General features: G+C 36.4%; 1 protein-coding gene across 8 annotated transcripts in view; it reads left to right on the plus strand.

Annotated features, from left to right (window-relative positions):
* Nucleotides 1–15,474, plus strand: part of lrp2a (low density lipoprotein receptor-related protein 2a) — a 273,263-nt gene that overhangs the window by 154,786 nt on the left and 103,003 nt on the right. For all 8 annotated transcript variants that reach the window (NM_001194987.2, XM_068223457.2, XM_068223459.2 and 5 more), the window contains 5 exon segments: nucleotides 3,198–3,386; nucleotides 8,284–9,204; nucleotides 11,321–11,486; nucleotides 11,809–11,967; nucleotides 15,174–15,463. In NM_001194987.2, the coding sequence (NP_001181916.2) occupies nucleotides 3,198–3,386; nucleotides 8,284–9,204; nucleotides 11,321–11,486; nucleotides 11,809–11,967; nucleotides 15,174–15,463 (1,725 nt within the window).

Below are 15,474 nucleotides of genomic sequence, written 5' to 3' on the forward strand. Positions count from 1 at the left end.
TCAGTGTTCAAAAATGACCCAATGTGAATATAAAAGCAACTTCAGCTCAATAAAGCAGGCCAGGTGGAATAGCGCTATTTACTGATGTTTTGTTGTTAAACTAAATATAAATCTACATTATCGATGCTGTAAGAGGACCGTATGAAACTGAAAATGATCACATCAATCTTTCACCGGGAGATTTCAGTGGCTGAACATCACGTCTGTGCATATAAGTCATTCATAACAGAACACGCTTAGCTACCACAAGCATAACATAAGCTTAGCCTGACTAAAATAGTTTAAAAACAGAGCATTACCTGTCTAACAATATACTTCAGCCATGGTGTCGTCCTTCTTCCAGCGTGCAAAAATAACTCCAATATTGATTCAGGATTTTAAAAAGTTTTAATTCAGCATTTGATTTCTCACGGTCTGTCTCGTAACCGCTTGGCCGCTTCTTCTGTGAACAGATGCGCAGAAATCCGAATCTACATTTCCTAACAGACAGTCTGAGCTGCTTATCGGTATTATGTTACCAGTTGCTGCTCGCATCAAATTCAAAGCTCTGATGTTTGCCTACAAAGTGACTTCTGGCCTTGCTCCTTCTTATCTGCTCTCACTTCTGCAGATCTATGTGCCCTCCAGAAACTTGCGTTCTGTGAATGAACGTCGCCTCGTGGTTCCATCCCAAAGAGGGAAGAAATCACTTTCGCTCACGCTCACGCTCAATCTGCCCAGCTGGTAGAATGAACTCCCTAACTGCATCAGAACTGCAGAGTCACTCGCTATTTTCAAGAAACGACTAAAAACTCAACTATTTACTCTCCACTACACTTCCTAATCTGCAATTGGCTCTCTGAATATCACACTAACTGTACCCAAAAAAAAATAAAAAAAATTACTAATACTACTAATACTTCCCTTCTTAGACTTTACAGACCTGAAACTTGCCTATAGCACTTATTCATTGTTGCTCTTAGTTGTGAAAATTGCTTCCTTGTCCTCATTTGTAAGTCGCTTTGGATAAAAGCGTCTGCTAAATGACTAAATGTAAATGTATTATGAGAGATGACGGTCCGACTTTATTTAATTGGATGAACATTTTTTAGTTTTATGCTTTATCCAGAATATAAAAATACATATAAACACATTTAGATCATTTACTGTAATCATTACTATTGGAATGTGAAGAGACTTTCAACCAGCACAACAAAAAGTGTTTCTGAAGACAATCCCCTACTGCACCTTAACTTCTTGTGTGTATTGTGTATTAGCTTGCTCAGTGCGCATGAGCAAATGGACTGTCGCAATGCAATCAGTTTTTATTTCACATGACTTTTCAGGGCTCAAAATTAAGGATTTACCACATTTATCTCTGACCACACCAAATAAGTAATTTTTAGCCACAATTTTTAATGTGTAAAAACAAGGAAAATATAGCGCATATATACTGTAGGTGCACTTCTTAATTCAACAAAACTTTTCTTTAGAAAAACATTCCGTTTAAAAAATAGTTATTGTCATGTATCTAAAATATGCACAGTAATCTGTCCTGGCTAAAAGTCCCAGATCACCAGTTATCTACACATATACGGGGAGTAATCTCCCATTAAAGCAATGTTATTGTAAAAAATTATAATCAAACCATATTAACAAAAATAACTGTAAGCAAAAGAAAGCAGGTGAAACATATCGTGCACATGGTTAATGTTATGCCTGTTAATACTCTCTTTTAAGAATAATTCAAATGAAAGCAGTGACTGCTGCTGCTTATAAAACAATATGTGTATTTTTGATAAACCTTGAGCTCTTGAAAGCAGCAGGACTGTGGGTGCATGATCATCGCTCTTTGTCCAGTCTATTTCAAAGGGGACCAATCGCACCCGTTGGGCTTCATTTAGGCACGGGTTCTTTGCGCAAGTACACGGGAGCAAGCACGGAGCAAGTGATCATTGCTCTCATTCTGTATTCACCATTCTTTTTCTTTTTGTCGTGCTGCTTCTCGACTCTAATATCACATTTGCACGCATGTTGGGGCATGCTTATTGTCGAACCCTGCTTTTTAGAAAACTACCATTTAAAAATGATTTCCAACCAGCCAATGTGGCTTGTGGAGGTGTCTGTCTAACCCGCCAGAGCTGAAATCTACCCGCATTTTGGCGGGTTGGCGGGTGTTAAAGTAAAGCACTGCATATGACCCTGGACCATAAAACCGGTGTTATATCTCATTCACACAGAATGTATAAAACGTTTAAAAATACAGAATGCAGCGCTCAGGAATCTAAAGCACAAGGATATCAGGATACAGCAACAGAGTGCCTGTAAACAAAAAGTTGCAATTAAAAAAAAAACTACTAAGTTCATCTGGTTGGTCCACTGCTTTGAAACTAACACTGATAAGTGGCATTGCGTGCAATTATAATAATTTTTTTTGACTTGAGGTGATGTTTTATAAACAGATTTTGAGAGGATCACGTGTTTATGATATACCATTGCTGATCTCGCATTACATTGAGCCCTTATTTATTATTTTTAGGCAAAAAAATTGAAAAAAGTATTGACTTTTCTTTTATGCTAATAATCATTAGAATTTTTAAGTACAGATATTAATAGTTTTATGAAGATATTTTGTAAATGTTGTAAAATAGAAATATATAAAAACGTATTGTTTTATTAATATTATGGATTGCTAAAAACTTCATTTGAACTTTTTAAAGTTGTTAACTTTCAATGTAAACATTTTAACCCTCAGATTCATGAATTTTAAATAGTTGTATCGGCCGAATATTGCCCTATCCTAACAAGTATTTATTTACTTGTTTGGTTTATTTATTATTATTTATTTAACTTTAAATAAAAAAAAAACTAATTATTAATAATTTAGCATATTTGATATAATAGATGTTTTCTATTTTTATCTAAAAACTAAATAAAAAATAGACATTCTAATATATATATATATATATATATATATATATATATATATATATATATATATATATATATATATATATTATAAATATAACTTATTATTTATACAAAGAAGATATTTTTAGCTATACATGACTATAGCCGCAATATTTTTTACCCCTAAATGAACTTAGGAACATATATTTTTACAAATATAATTATATTATTTAATATAGAATGGTATAGTATAGTATAAAATATGATGGCATTATAACAGGTCGCATGTGTGTGTCTGTGTTCTGTAGGCCGCAATGCTCTTCATGTAGACGTGCACATGGCCTCAAGTTTCATCTACTGGTGTGACTTTAGCAGCACAGTAGCGTCCCAGAATGGGATCCGCAGGATTAAACCGGATGGATCTGGATTTCGCAGCATCGTCACCTCTGGAATCGGGCGAAACGGCATACGGGGCATTGCAGTAGACTGGGCTGCAGGTGAGGACTTGCAAACTTGTATTTGTGGAAATTTTTTAGTGTTGCTAAGATGGTGGATTTTTAAACTTTGATACAATCTATTTTAAAATATTGATGTTTAATGCCATTTTCAATATCACTGGGAACTATTACCACAAAATTAATTCAAATTATAATATTTTTTTAATTTGCCAAAGTTTAAAGCTCAAGCATGGCTTAATGTTTAAGATTTTCACCTGCCCTGCCTAAAAAAAAAAGGTTTTTGTTATTTTGAATCACGGAACATTCAAATAAATGATACTTTTTACATTCTAATAAATTGCACAATTCTTAAGTCCAGTTCTAGTAGTAAAGAAAAAAATTGTTTCGTATGACGTTCTGTCTACAATGAAACAAGCAACGAGTCAGAAATGAGAAAATAAGCAAATTAAGCCAATTACACAAATCAGTTAAAATAACAGAACAAATATACAGATGAAAACAATGCTTAACATTCTTCAGATAATTACATTATTTGACATTCTGTTTTATCCTATCCATTAAAAAGCAATAACATGTAAAAGGTGGTCTGTATTCATACGCAGAGAGAGAATGAAATGCATGAACGATGTATGCAAAGTGTGTTGCAAAGTGTTGTCTCATTGGGAATATGTGCCAAGGGCTACAATTTTAGAAAACCACGAATATGTGTCCTGACATACGTCTGACTGCATTTTGTGTGCAAAAATAACGCTATGACACTGTCGTATCACACCCTCGACAACTTCTGTTTATTTTCATGCTACTGCTGAACATTTGCCTCCATATAGTGACTTTTCTGACATGACCAGTTTGTTTGGTAACTTACCTCGTACATGTGGCACACTTACTGCTGACCACTTGCCTCCATATAATGGCTTTTCTGGCATGACCAATTAGCTCGGTAGCTCTCTTCAAAGTGTTGTCTCATTGGGAATATGTGCCAAGGGCTACAATTTTTTAAAACTGCAAATATGAGTCCTGACATATGTCTAACTGCATTTTGTGTGCAAAAATAATGCACTGACACTGTCTTATAACACCATCGACAACTTATGTTCATTTTCATGCTACTGCTGACCACTTGCCTCCATATAATGACTTTTCTAGTATGACCAGTTTGCTCGGTAGCTCACCTCGTACAAGTGGCTCACTTACTGATGACCATTTGCCTCCATATGATGGCTTTTCTGGCTTGACCAGTTTGATCGGTAGCTCACCTTGTACAAGTGGTTCACTTACTGCTGACCACTTCCCTCCATATAATGCTTTTCTGGCATGACCAATTTGCTTGGTAGCTCACCTCGTACAAGTGGCTCACTTACTGCTGACCTCTTGCCTCCATATAATGCTTTCTGGCATGGCCAATTTGCTTGGTAGCTCTCTTCAAAGTGTTGTCTCATTGGGAATATGTGCCCAGGGCTCCAATTCTGGGGAACTGCAAATGTGTGTCCTGACATACGTCTAACTACATTTTGTGGGTAAAATCACTGCTGTGACACTATTGTATAACATCATCAACAACTTCTGTTTGTTTTCATTTACTGCTGACCACTTGCCTCCATATAATGGCTTTTCTGGCATGACCAATTAGCTCGGTAGTTCTCTTCAAAGTGCTGTCTCATTGGGAATATGTGCCAAGGGCTACAATTTTGTAAAACTGCAAATATGTGTCCTGACATATGTCTAACTGCATTTTGTGTGCAAAAATAATGCACTGACACTGTCCTATAACACCATCGACAACTTATGTTCATTTTCATGCTACTGCTGACCACTTGCCTCCATATAATGACTTTTCTAGTATGACCAGTTTGCTCGGTAGCTCACCTCGTACAAGTGGCTCACTTACTGCTGACCGCTTCCCTCCATATAATGCTTTTCTGGCATGACCAATTTGCTTGGTAGCTCACCTCGTACAAGTGGCACACTTACTGCTGACCTCTTGCCTCCATATAATGCTTTCTGGCATGGCCAATTTGCTTGGTAGCTCTCTTCAAAGTGTTGTCTCATTGGGAATATGTGCCCAGGGCTCCAATTTTGGGGAACTGCAAATATGTGTCCTGACATACGTATAACTACATTTTGTGGGTAAAATCACTGCTGTGACACTATTGTATAACATCATCAACAACTTCTGTTTGTTTTCATTTACTGCTGACCACTTGCCTCCATATAATGGCTTTTCTGGCATGACCAGTTTGCTCAGTAGCTCACCTCATATGGCATTGGTCTTGGGATGCAAAGCAGACAGTGTTTTAGCAGAAATGTTCACATCGATCTCTGGTGGATTTATAACAAGAACGTGCAATTGCCTTAAGTATTAAAAGAAACTCAATACTTCAACCTAGGTTCATTGGAGATATGTGCCCAGGACTACATTTTTGAGAACATATCTCCAATGAGTCTTGAATGGAGTATTGAATTTTCTACTATGTCTTGAGCTTAATCTTAAACTTGATAAAACCTGAAACACTTATGGAGTTCCCCACATAATCTGTGAAATGAGTTGCTATAATCTGTGGAGAAATGAACCAAGTAAAATTGTGGCAGGACAGACTAAATTTTAGTCAAGTTGAACACTATTGTAACTGCTGTAACCGACCAATTGAGAGTGAGGCTGTAAAAGTTTTATTGTTTCTTCTCAAAACTTTAATACTGTTGAAAACATTGTTTTGTTTAACAATTTCTGTTGTCATGCAGTATAATTATGACTGATTGAAACAAATTTGGCTACATTCTACACCTATTGAATGTGAACTCTAGCACCAGGCACCTCAGATAGACTTGATTCAGAGGTCGCCACTGTTTTCATGTGCTGTGTGCTGTTCTGGAATGTTCTAGAGCAGCTTTAGGGGTCAGAATGGTAAAGCCTGACTATAGGGAACATATTAATGAACTCCCGCTAGTATAAGCACAGACAGGTGGCTCTGCAGAAGATTAAAGGTTAACATATGACACAAAAGAGGCTCAGTTAGCTCAGGCCTCTTCAACCCATGACTTCTTAACCATAAACTTTTGACCTGAATATATGAATATGCAAAGTTGTCTTAGTTTATAATTTGTAATACTTTAGTTTGTAATTATAGCCCTTTTATTCTTAATCTAAATACTCTACTGTCAATGTTTTGCATCATGGAGGGTTTTGAGAGTCGTTTTGATGTTTCATTCCTCTGCATTTAATTGATCAAATATACAGTCTAGTCAAATACTGATATTATGAAATAGTATTACAGTTTACAATAATCATATTGATTGGGTATCACTATCAGCCATTACATAAAGTACATGCAGAAATCATTTAGACTTTTGTTGTTACCAGTATCACTATGTTTGTGGAAACTTGACTTTTGTTAGAAAATCTTGAAAAGGACAATATATGTTTGAGATAAAACTTGTTTATGTTCATATATATATATATATACACACACACACACACACACACCCACACACACACACACACACACACACACACACACACACACACACACTACTGGTCCAAAATTTAGGGTCGTTTTTTTTGTTTAGTTTTTTAAGAAAATGATTCTGTTCATCAAGGTGGCATTTATTATATATAAATAGTTAAATACTTATTTATTAAATACAAATTTATTATTTATTGTATGCAGTTTCCAATGAAATGAATAGGCCAGTTATTATTTATTATTTATTGTATTACTAATAATAATAATAATAGTAAATAATAATAATAAATATTAGAGTGATTTCTGAAGGATCATTGGACTTATGTGAAGAATTATTAAATTAAATGATAAACTACTTTTATCAATACCAGTTATCTTAGAGTGCAATAACATTTCACAATTTTACAATCTGTACTGTATTTTTTATTTAAAAAATCAGCCTTGGTGAGCAGGAGAAGCGTATTTGAAAACATTTAAAAATCCTACTGACCCCAGTAGTGTGTGTGTGTGTGTGTGTGTATATATATATATATATATATATATATATATATATATATATATATATATATATATATATATATATATATATATATAATTTTTTATTTTTTTAAAGCTTTCTTGAACTTTTATAACTGATGTAACAGAGTTGAGCAGAATGCAGGGACAGACACAAAAAAGCATTTTTTATAACTGAAATTACTAATAATAATCAAAATAAATGTTTAATGAAAATGTTTATGGATCTTTGCAGAGTAAACACAAAAAAGATGAATATTAGACTTAAAGGGCACCTCTGGTAAAAAATATCTACTTTTCAAGCTGTTTTGACAGACATATGTGTAATTATAGTGTATAGACTGTCATATTGGGGTGATATAAACACAAACAGTCCTTTTTTTCCTTTAATTTAAAAACATAAAAACTGGAAAAATTAGAGCGGTTTTTAGATTGACCACAACTAATGGATGTCTTCAGTTGAGTGTGTACAACATCCTGCGTTTCCTAAAGTAATGGAGTAAAGTAAAGAATAAAAGTAAAGCAAAGAGAAAGTAAAGAAACCGAAGGGAGGAGGCTCATTCTTTATCCTCGTGCTGCAAATGGTCTGTTTAACTGTTTTTTCACTAGTGAAGTGTTCAGTTTTTCCACTTACAAAGTCTGCCATGTACATAGCTAATGCACCACGCAACTGACTCTTAAAGGGAATGGTAGATGAGACTGTGATTGGTTTAATGCACGTTATACTCAAACCACACCCATAACTTGTTAAAAGAATAAGCACAATTCTGTTAGACCTATTGCAATATTTTTCCGTCCTTAAAATAGCAAAAGTGGATTTGGACACGCTCTTAGTGCTTTTGCGCCATGCGCTTTAGACTTTGACCATTAAAATAAAGCCTCCAGTGTTTATGCACACATATTGCATCCCTATTGCATCATTATTCATTACTATTTCTTGGATTTTTTTGTTCCCTCAGGAAACCTCTACTTCACCAATGCCTTCCTGACCGAGACGTACATCGAAGTCATTCGGCTCAATACCACTTTCCGCCGTGTCCTTCTCAAGACCCAAGTAGACATGCCTCGTCATATTGTGGTGGATCCTAAAAACAGATACCTCTTCTGGGCTGACTATGGACAGACCCCCAAAATCGAGCGAGCATTTCTAGATGGCTCCAACCGGACAGCTCTGGTTTCCTCTGGCATCGTCACCCCCAGAGGCCTTGCTCTGGACCACCGAGACGGATACATCTACTGGGTGGATGATTCCTTGGATATGATTGCACGCGTTCGGCCTGAAGGGGGCGAAACGGAGGTCGTCCGTTATGGAAGCCGCTATCCGACTCCGTATGGCATCACTGTGTTTGAAGGAAATGTAATCTGGGTGGACAGAAACCTCAAGAAAGTCTTCCGAGCAAGCAAACAGCCTGGTGCCACCGACCAGCCAGCCGTGATCCGAGACAACATTAACATGCTGCGGGACGTCACCATTTTTGACCGCAGAATGCAGCCAAGTTCAGCCCATGAGCTCAATAACAACCCCTGCTTAGAGTCGAATGGAGGCTGTGCTCATTTCTGCTTTGCCATGGCAGGAGCTCAGACCAGGAAATGTTCATGTGCTTTTGGGAATCTGGCTGCGGATGACAGCAGCTGTGTGGTATCCCGGGATGACTACCTCATTTATACTACAGAAAGCACCGTGCGCTCTCTGCGACTGGACCCAGACGATCATTCGCTGCCCTTTCCTGTGGTAAACGTGCCCCGGACTTCGGTGGCGCTTGATTTCGACCGCTTGGATGGCAGGATCTATTTCACCCAGAGCTCGGGAGCAGGCCAGAGCAAGATTAGCTTCATTACTTTGGCTTCGCCTACCTCTCCCGCTACTGAGGTGGCCTCAGGTTAGCAGCTTATTTAAACTCTTAATGCACCCTGACATTGCAGGTGTAGCTTGGAAAGAGAAGTTCATTAAGAAAATCCTTGGATGCTGGGCTTAACACAGTATCTGCAGTGACATTGCATGTCAGTGGTTAGTTTGGTTTGCAGGCTCGATGTTGTTCATTTCTAATACACCATATACGCTGATTCATTAATGTTATAACATATAAAAAAGATGGAAATCAGAATGGATCTAAAGCAGTTTTTGGGCAAGTGTTGTTAACAGGGTAATGTTGGCTAGGTGTGCAATAAAAGACGCGATAAGTTGATGCTACTTTAAAAAAACTCCCCAAACCTGTTGCTTTAAAGCCATCAGTTGATTTTACTTTAAAAATGTCAGTAAACCTGTTGATTTTACTGCATTTGGTTCACTTTACTCTAAAAACTGAGTAGCCCCATTGCTTTTAAAGTGATAAGTTGACTTTTTTTTAAAAAAGTGAGTAAACCTGTTTCTTTTAAAGCGATTACGGTAGTTGACTTTACTGTAAAAAAAAAAAAAAATTTGTAAATTCTTTGCTTTTAGTGCGATTTGTTGACTTACAGTAAACCTGTTTTTTTAAAGCAATTAGTCAATTTTACTGTAAAAAAGTGAGTAAACCTGTTTCTTTTAAAGCGATTACGGTAGTTGACTTTACTGTAAAAAAAATAATAATAATAATTTGTAAATTCTTTGCTTTTAATGCAATTTGTTGACTTACAGTAAACCTGTTTTTTTTTAAAGCAGTTAGTCAATTTTACTGTAAAAAAGTGGGTAAACCTGTTGCCTTTAAAGCAGTGAGTAAGCCCTTTGCTTTTAAAGCAATTAGTTGACTTTACATTTAAAAAAAGAGTAAACCTGCTGCTTTTAAAGGGATAAGCTCACTTTATTTAAAAAAGCAAGTAAACCTGTTGCTTTTAAAGCGATCAGCTGACTTTACTCCAAAAAAGCGATGTACAACAGATTGATACAAGCACATCTGAAAAACAGTGGACACAGAGTGAGCTATGTTAATCCAGTTATATATATTTAGTTAAAGTAAGAATTATTAGTCTCCCTTTGAAATTTTATTTGTTTTTCAAATGTTTCCCAAATGATGTTTAACAGAGCAAGGCATTTTTCGCGGTACGTCTGATAATTTTTTTTCATTCTTGAGAAAGTCTTATTTGTTTTATTTTGGCTAGGATTTTTTAAAAACCATTTTAAGGTCAAAATTATTAGCCTCCTTTAAGCAACATTTTTTCTTTTGATTGTCTACAGAATAAACCATCGTTATACAATGATTTGCCCAATTACCCTAATCTGCCTATTTAACCTAATTAAGCCTTTAAACGTCATTTTAAATGTTTAAAAATGTGTTAATATTAAAAATGTGTTAATATTAAACAGGCTAATAATTCAGAGGGGGTTAATAGTTCTGACTATTATATATATAGTCATATATATATATTTATTTATTTATTTATTTTTTTTTATTTATTTTTTTATTATTTTTTTTTTTATCACCAAGCCTTACCCGTGGGTTCTGGTCATTTTTATGCGCTAATATTTTCTGAATAGTTGTGAGTAGTTGTGAACCAGTTGCTAGATCTTTTGTCGTGGTTGCTTGGTAGTACATTGCAATATGGTTGCTGAGGTGTTTTGGGGTGTTGGTAGTTTCAAAGTTATTGTTAAGAGTTTAGTCTCCATTGATTGTTACTAGAACCTTCCTAAAGGGTTACCAGGGTGTCTTGGATGGTTACCAAGGCATTGCAGTTCCTAAAGTGTTCAATGTGGTTTCTTGGCAAGCTGTTGGTAGATAATTAACATGTTTTCGGTGGTTTGCTAGGCAGTTAAATTGACATTGATCCCAATAAAAGTAAAAAAAAACTGTCATTTGCTCACACTTGTTCCATACCAGGTTGAGTTTTTTTTTTGTTCTTTTTGTTCAGTTGAACACTGAAGAAGATAATCTGAAGAAAGCTGGAAATTCATGGACGTTATAATATTTGTTTCTTCTACTATGTATATCTTCTTTTGTACATAACTATTCCTTTAATTGACCATTTCTTATTATGTGCTTGTAAATCTTTGTTTTTGGGAATTATTTTTTCTCTGTGGAGATCTGGGAGCTCCTGACGGCATCGCCTACGACTGGATTAACAGGAGGATCTATTACAGTGACTACATTAACCAGACTATCAGCTCTATGGCAGTGGATGGATCTCAGAGGACTGTTGTTGCGCAGGTGCCCAGACCCAGAGCCATCATGCTGGATCCGTGTAGAGGGTGAGTCTGTGATCAGCAGCTCCGTGATATAAATGTTTATTCATTCATTAATTTTCTTTTTAGCTTAGACCCTTTATTAATCTGGGGTCACTACAGCAGAATGAAACGCCAACTAATCCAGCATGCTTTAAGCAGCGGATGCCCTTCCAGCTGCAACCCATCACTGGAAAACAATCATACACACTTATTCACACACATACACTTTGGACAATTTATGGACAATTTAGGCTCGAACCAGTGACCTTCTTGCTGTGAAGCGATCATGCTACCCACTGTGCCATTGTGTTTTTATAGGTATTTTTCTGTTTCTGTGTGTGCTCAGGTATATGTACTGGACAGACTGGGGAACCAGTGCAAAGATAGAGCGCGCAACTCTCGGAGGAAACTTCAGGACAGAGATTGTCAACACCAGTCTAGTTTGGCCAAATGGTTTGACGCTGGACTATGATGATCAGAGGCTCTACTGGGCAGATGCCAGCTTGTAAGATGTCATATTTTGATTCATTTATTTATATTTTAATGCTCTGAGTTTGGCAAATGCAGACATGTGTTTTAGCACACTACTCCATAAAAAACTCTTTTTGCTCATATTGATAAGATTAACATAGATTTGAAAACTGTAAAGGGTCTATTTTTATGCCTTAGTAACGATTGTTCCTGCCTCCTTGCATATGAGCCATAGAGCCATTTTCCGTATCTTAGCATATTTAAATCGGTGTATTTTTTTTCTGTAAAAAGTAAGCAAGATACTTTTTACATCGTTTTGAAGCTAAAACTCCTGGCTACATGATACAGTTGTCAAAAGTCTTGTAAACAAATATCGTACGAAAAAAAGAAGGGGGAAAATTGAAAGAAAATGAAAAAGGGGGAGAGAAAATAAGGAAAGAGATTTATCCAAGTATATAACAGACACAAAACTCGAACAATAAAACAATAGTTATTAAACATCAAAAATATTCCACACCAACTCTAGTTATGAGAGTAACTGAGAAGAAGGAACTACTAAGAAAACTCCAACCTAAATTTTAAGTGGTAGTGCCGTTATTTACATCAGCATGGTTTAATAGAGTGGAGGAACTATAACATCAATTTGTATGTAAAAACCCGAAAGCGAGTTAGCATTTTAGCAGTTCCGGTTCCCTCGTCCCAAAGTCAATGGGTTTTTTCAATGGGATTTCACTTAAATCGCTTAAAAAAGGTTTGTGGCTGACGCAAACTCAACATACTTTCACGTTTTATTCTACGACATAAAACACATCAGTTACATTAAACTCTTGATTTTTTAAATCGGTTATGCTTCTTTAAAAGGATGGCTGCTATCAAGTTGCTAAATGGGACTACAGGCGGTGTCGGAGATATTATACCTCATCGAGCTGAGCTGGTCTGGAGTGCAGCTTGCTTGTGTTGGGCATTTATATTTCTCTGTTGTTTAGGTATTTTCATGAATAGTATTTTATAGTTTTTAGTATTTTTGTACTTGGGAAATCATATTGTGTGTAGATAATTTCTTCACTTGTAAAGCCTGTCGAGACATTAATTTGTTGATCATTTATTTTAATTAAACAATATTATGAAGATACTGCTTACATGTGCAGTCTGTCTCTCTCCTGCTCTCAGTAATGCAAGGGTGTGAAAAAATGTGTAAAAATACATACATGTTAACTGTAATTTTAACGTGATTGAGTGATTTTTCGTCATTTTTTTCTTCATCTGAACACATTTAACTCTGTCATAACTGGCAATTTACACTCTTTCTTAAAATGTATAGCAGATGTGACTGTATGGGCTGCTTATTGCTGTACTTCGTGACAAAAAAAAAATACTGAATGTTGTTCTCGATCCATGATGGAATTAGCAGGCATTTGAGACTTTTCCCTCACGCCTCATTTCTGTCGTCTGTAAAGCTAAGCGGGCTGTGTGCACGCTTATTTAAACATGTCTTATGATATGTAGGAACATTTATACATACAGTTTTAACACTTTTACAATCGTAAAGCAAAACAGATCTATTTCCCAAATAAAAACGATCCAAAAGGCACGTAGGTCTATGTGTTTTTGCGTTTTTATTTGTTTATAATATATAGCGTTGATTATAATATAAAAACAGAAAGATTAACTCTTTGTCAGTGACCATATTTCTAAAAATAAGCATTAAAGTTGTCTGTTGCAGGGTGGTGCTGACGACACAGACGAGCACCCCGAGGGCAGTGTAGTCCGTTCATAGCCTAATGTTAGCTTTTTAATCCTTGCGTTTGCATTTAACATCCAAAAGTGCTCAAAGTTGTATTTTGGTGTGAGGATTATCCGACTGGACAAAACGTGTAAGTGTAATGAACTGTGTTTGAACACAGAGCGTATTATTGGCAATCTTCGAAAAGCCGATGGGAAAATCCTATAGGGTCTTTATCAAGGGAACCAGTTTTATGCTAGCAGCCGATTGGCCTACAAAGTGACGTCATAGTTCCTCCACTCTACACAGTAAAAAATAAATCCGTAAAATTTACGGTAAAATACCGGCAGCTGTGGTTGCCAGTACTTTACCGTTAAAAACACGGTACAAACCGTAAAAGTAATTTTTCATTTTACGGTAAATTACCATATTTTATTAATTTATAGAGGTAATATGTCTGTATTTTGAATGAGCAACATCTACACATCTTTTGTTACACAGTTAGACTTGTTAGCACACCCACATCCAGGTGGTGATGAGGAAGTTACATAATGAGCCAATGCTCATCACAATTAACTTTTCCCACAAGCAGAAAGGAGTATCAGCATCTACTGTAGAAGGTGCTCAGTGTCATTCACACAGCTACTAAACACCAGTATGGTAACACCCATATAATTAAAGTCATGAAATAAACATTGTTTATCAACATTAGATATAACATAAATATCTAATGTACATAACTGATGGGGAAACAACTAAAAAGATCCATATTAATGTCAACAAAATGCATAAAAAGTTATGTACCATGCAGGGAATTCTGGGAAAGTCAATTTACGGTTATTCGCTGTAAATATTAAGGAAACATACCGTAAACCAGGTTACGGATTTGTACTGTAGCATTTGTACAGTTTTTTACAGTTGAAATCACAGCCATTTTTTACCGTGTATAAACCGAACAGTACGCCTTATTGGCCAATCTTTCACAAATACCCAGTTAAATTCACAATTTCTGCCTTCACATGAGTGTCTGAGAGACCCGTGGTGTGAGTTGGGCGACCATCAGGTGCTATCGGTAGACGTTGCATTCATCGAATCTAGAAATGCCACAACAGCAACTGGGTCATGAAACATCTTCACCGAGCCACGAAAGTTTACCTTGAGGAGGGCAAGTTAAGCTTGCCAGTATTCCACGCCTATGGACTTTAGGCGTTTCTTGACTTTGTCGAACATTTTGCGCTTACGGACAACGGATGTGGAGAAATCCTGAAAAGTAATCACTGGACCAAAACAGAACATCACTGAAAACAAAAACTGGAAAAAATTGTACCTCCTGAGACGTATTTTGCGCTCTCCAGAAATGTGTATAGGGGTACGTTTTCAGAATGAGCCTGGGTTGGAAAATGTTAAACAGAAAGTGTTGAGCTCTGAAACGTACAGTATGTTTTTAATCATAAAATGATCATCTCAAAACATTTTTCAGTTCATGACACCCTTTGAAATGTATTCTGTTTTTGCAGACAGAAGATTGAGAGGTGCTCGCTCACCGGCACTAACCGTGAGGTCATTGTAAGCACCGCCATTTACCCATTTGCAATGACAGTTTATGATCAGCATATCTACTGGACGGACTGGAACACGCGCAGCATCTACCGCGCAAACAAGCACGACGGGTCTGATCAGAGGGTGATGCTACAAAATCTTCCATCTCGACCCATGGACATCCACGTCTTATCTAACAGCAAACAGCAGCAGTGCAGCAGTCCCTGCGAACAGTTCAACGGTGGATGCAGCCACATTTGCACTCCAGGTAGATTCACA

The sequence above is a fragment of the Danio rerio genome, chromosome 9 (genome assembly GCF_049306965.1).
Source record: "Danio rerio strain Tuebingen ecotype United States chromosome 9, GRCz12tu, whole genome shotgun sequence".
Taxonomy (NCBI): domain Eukaryota; kingdom Metazoa; phylum Chordata; class Actinopteri; order Cypriniformes; family Danionidae; genus Danio; species Danio rerio.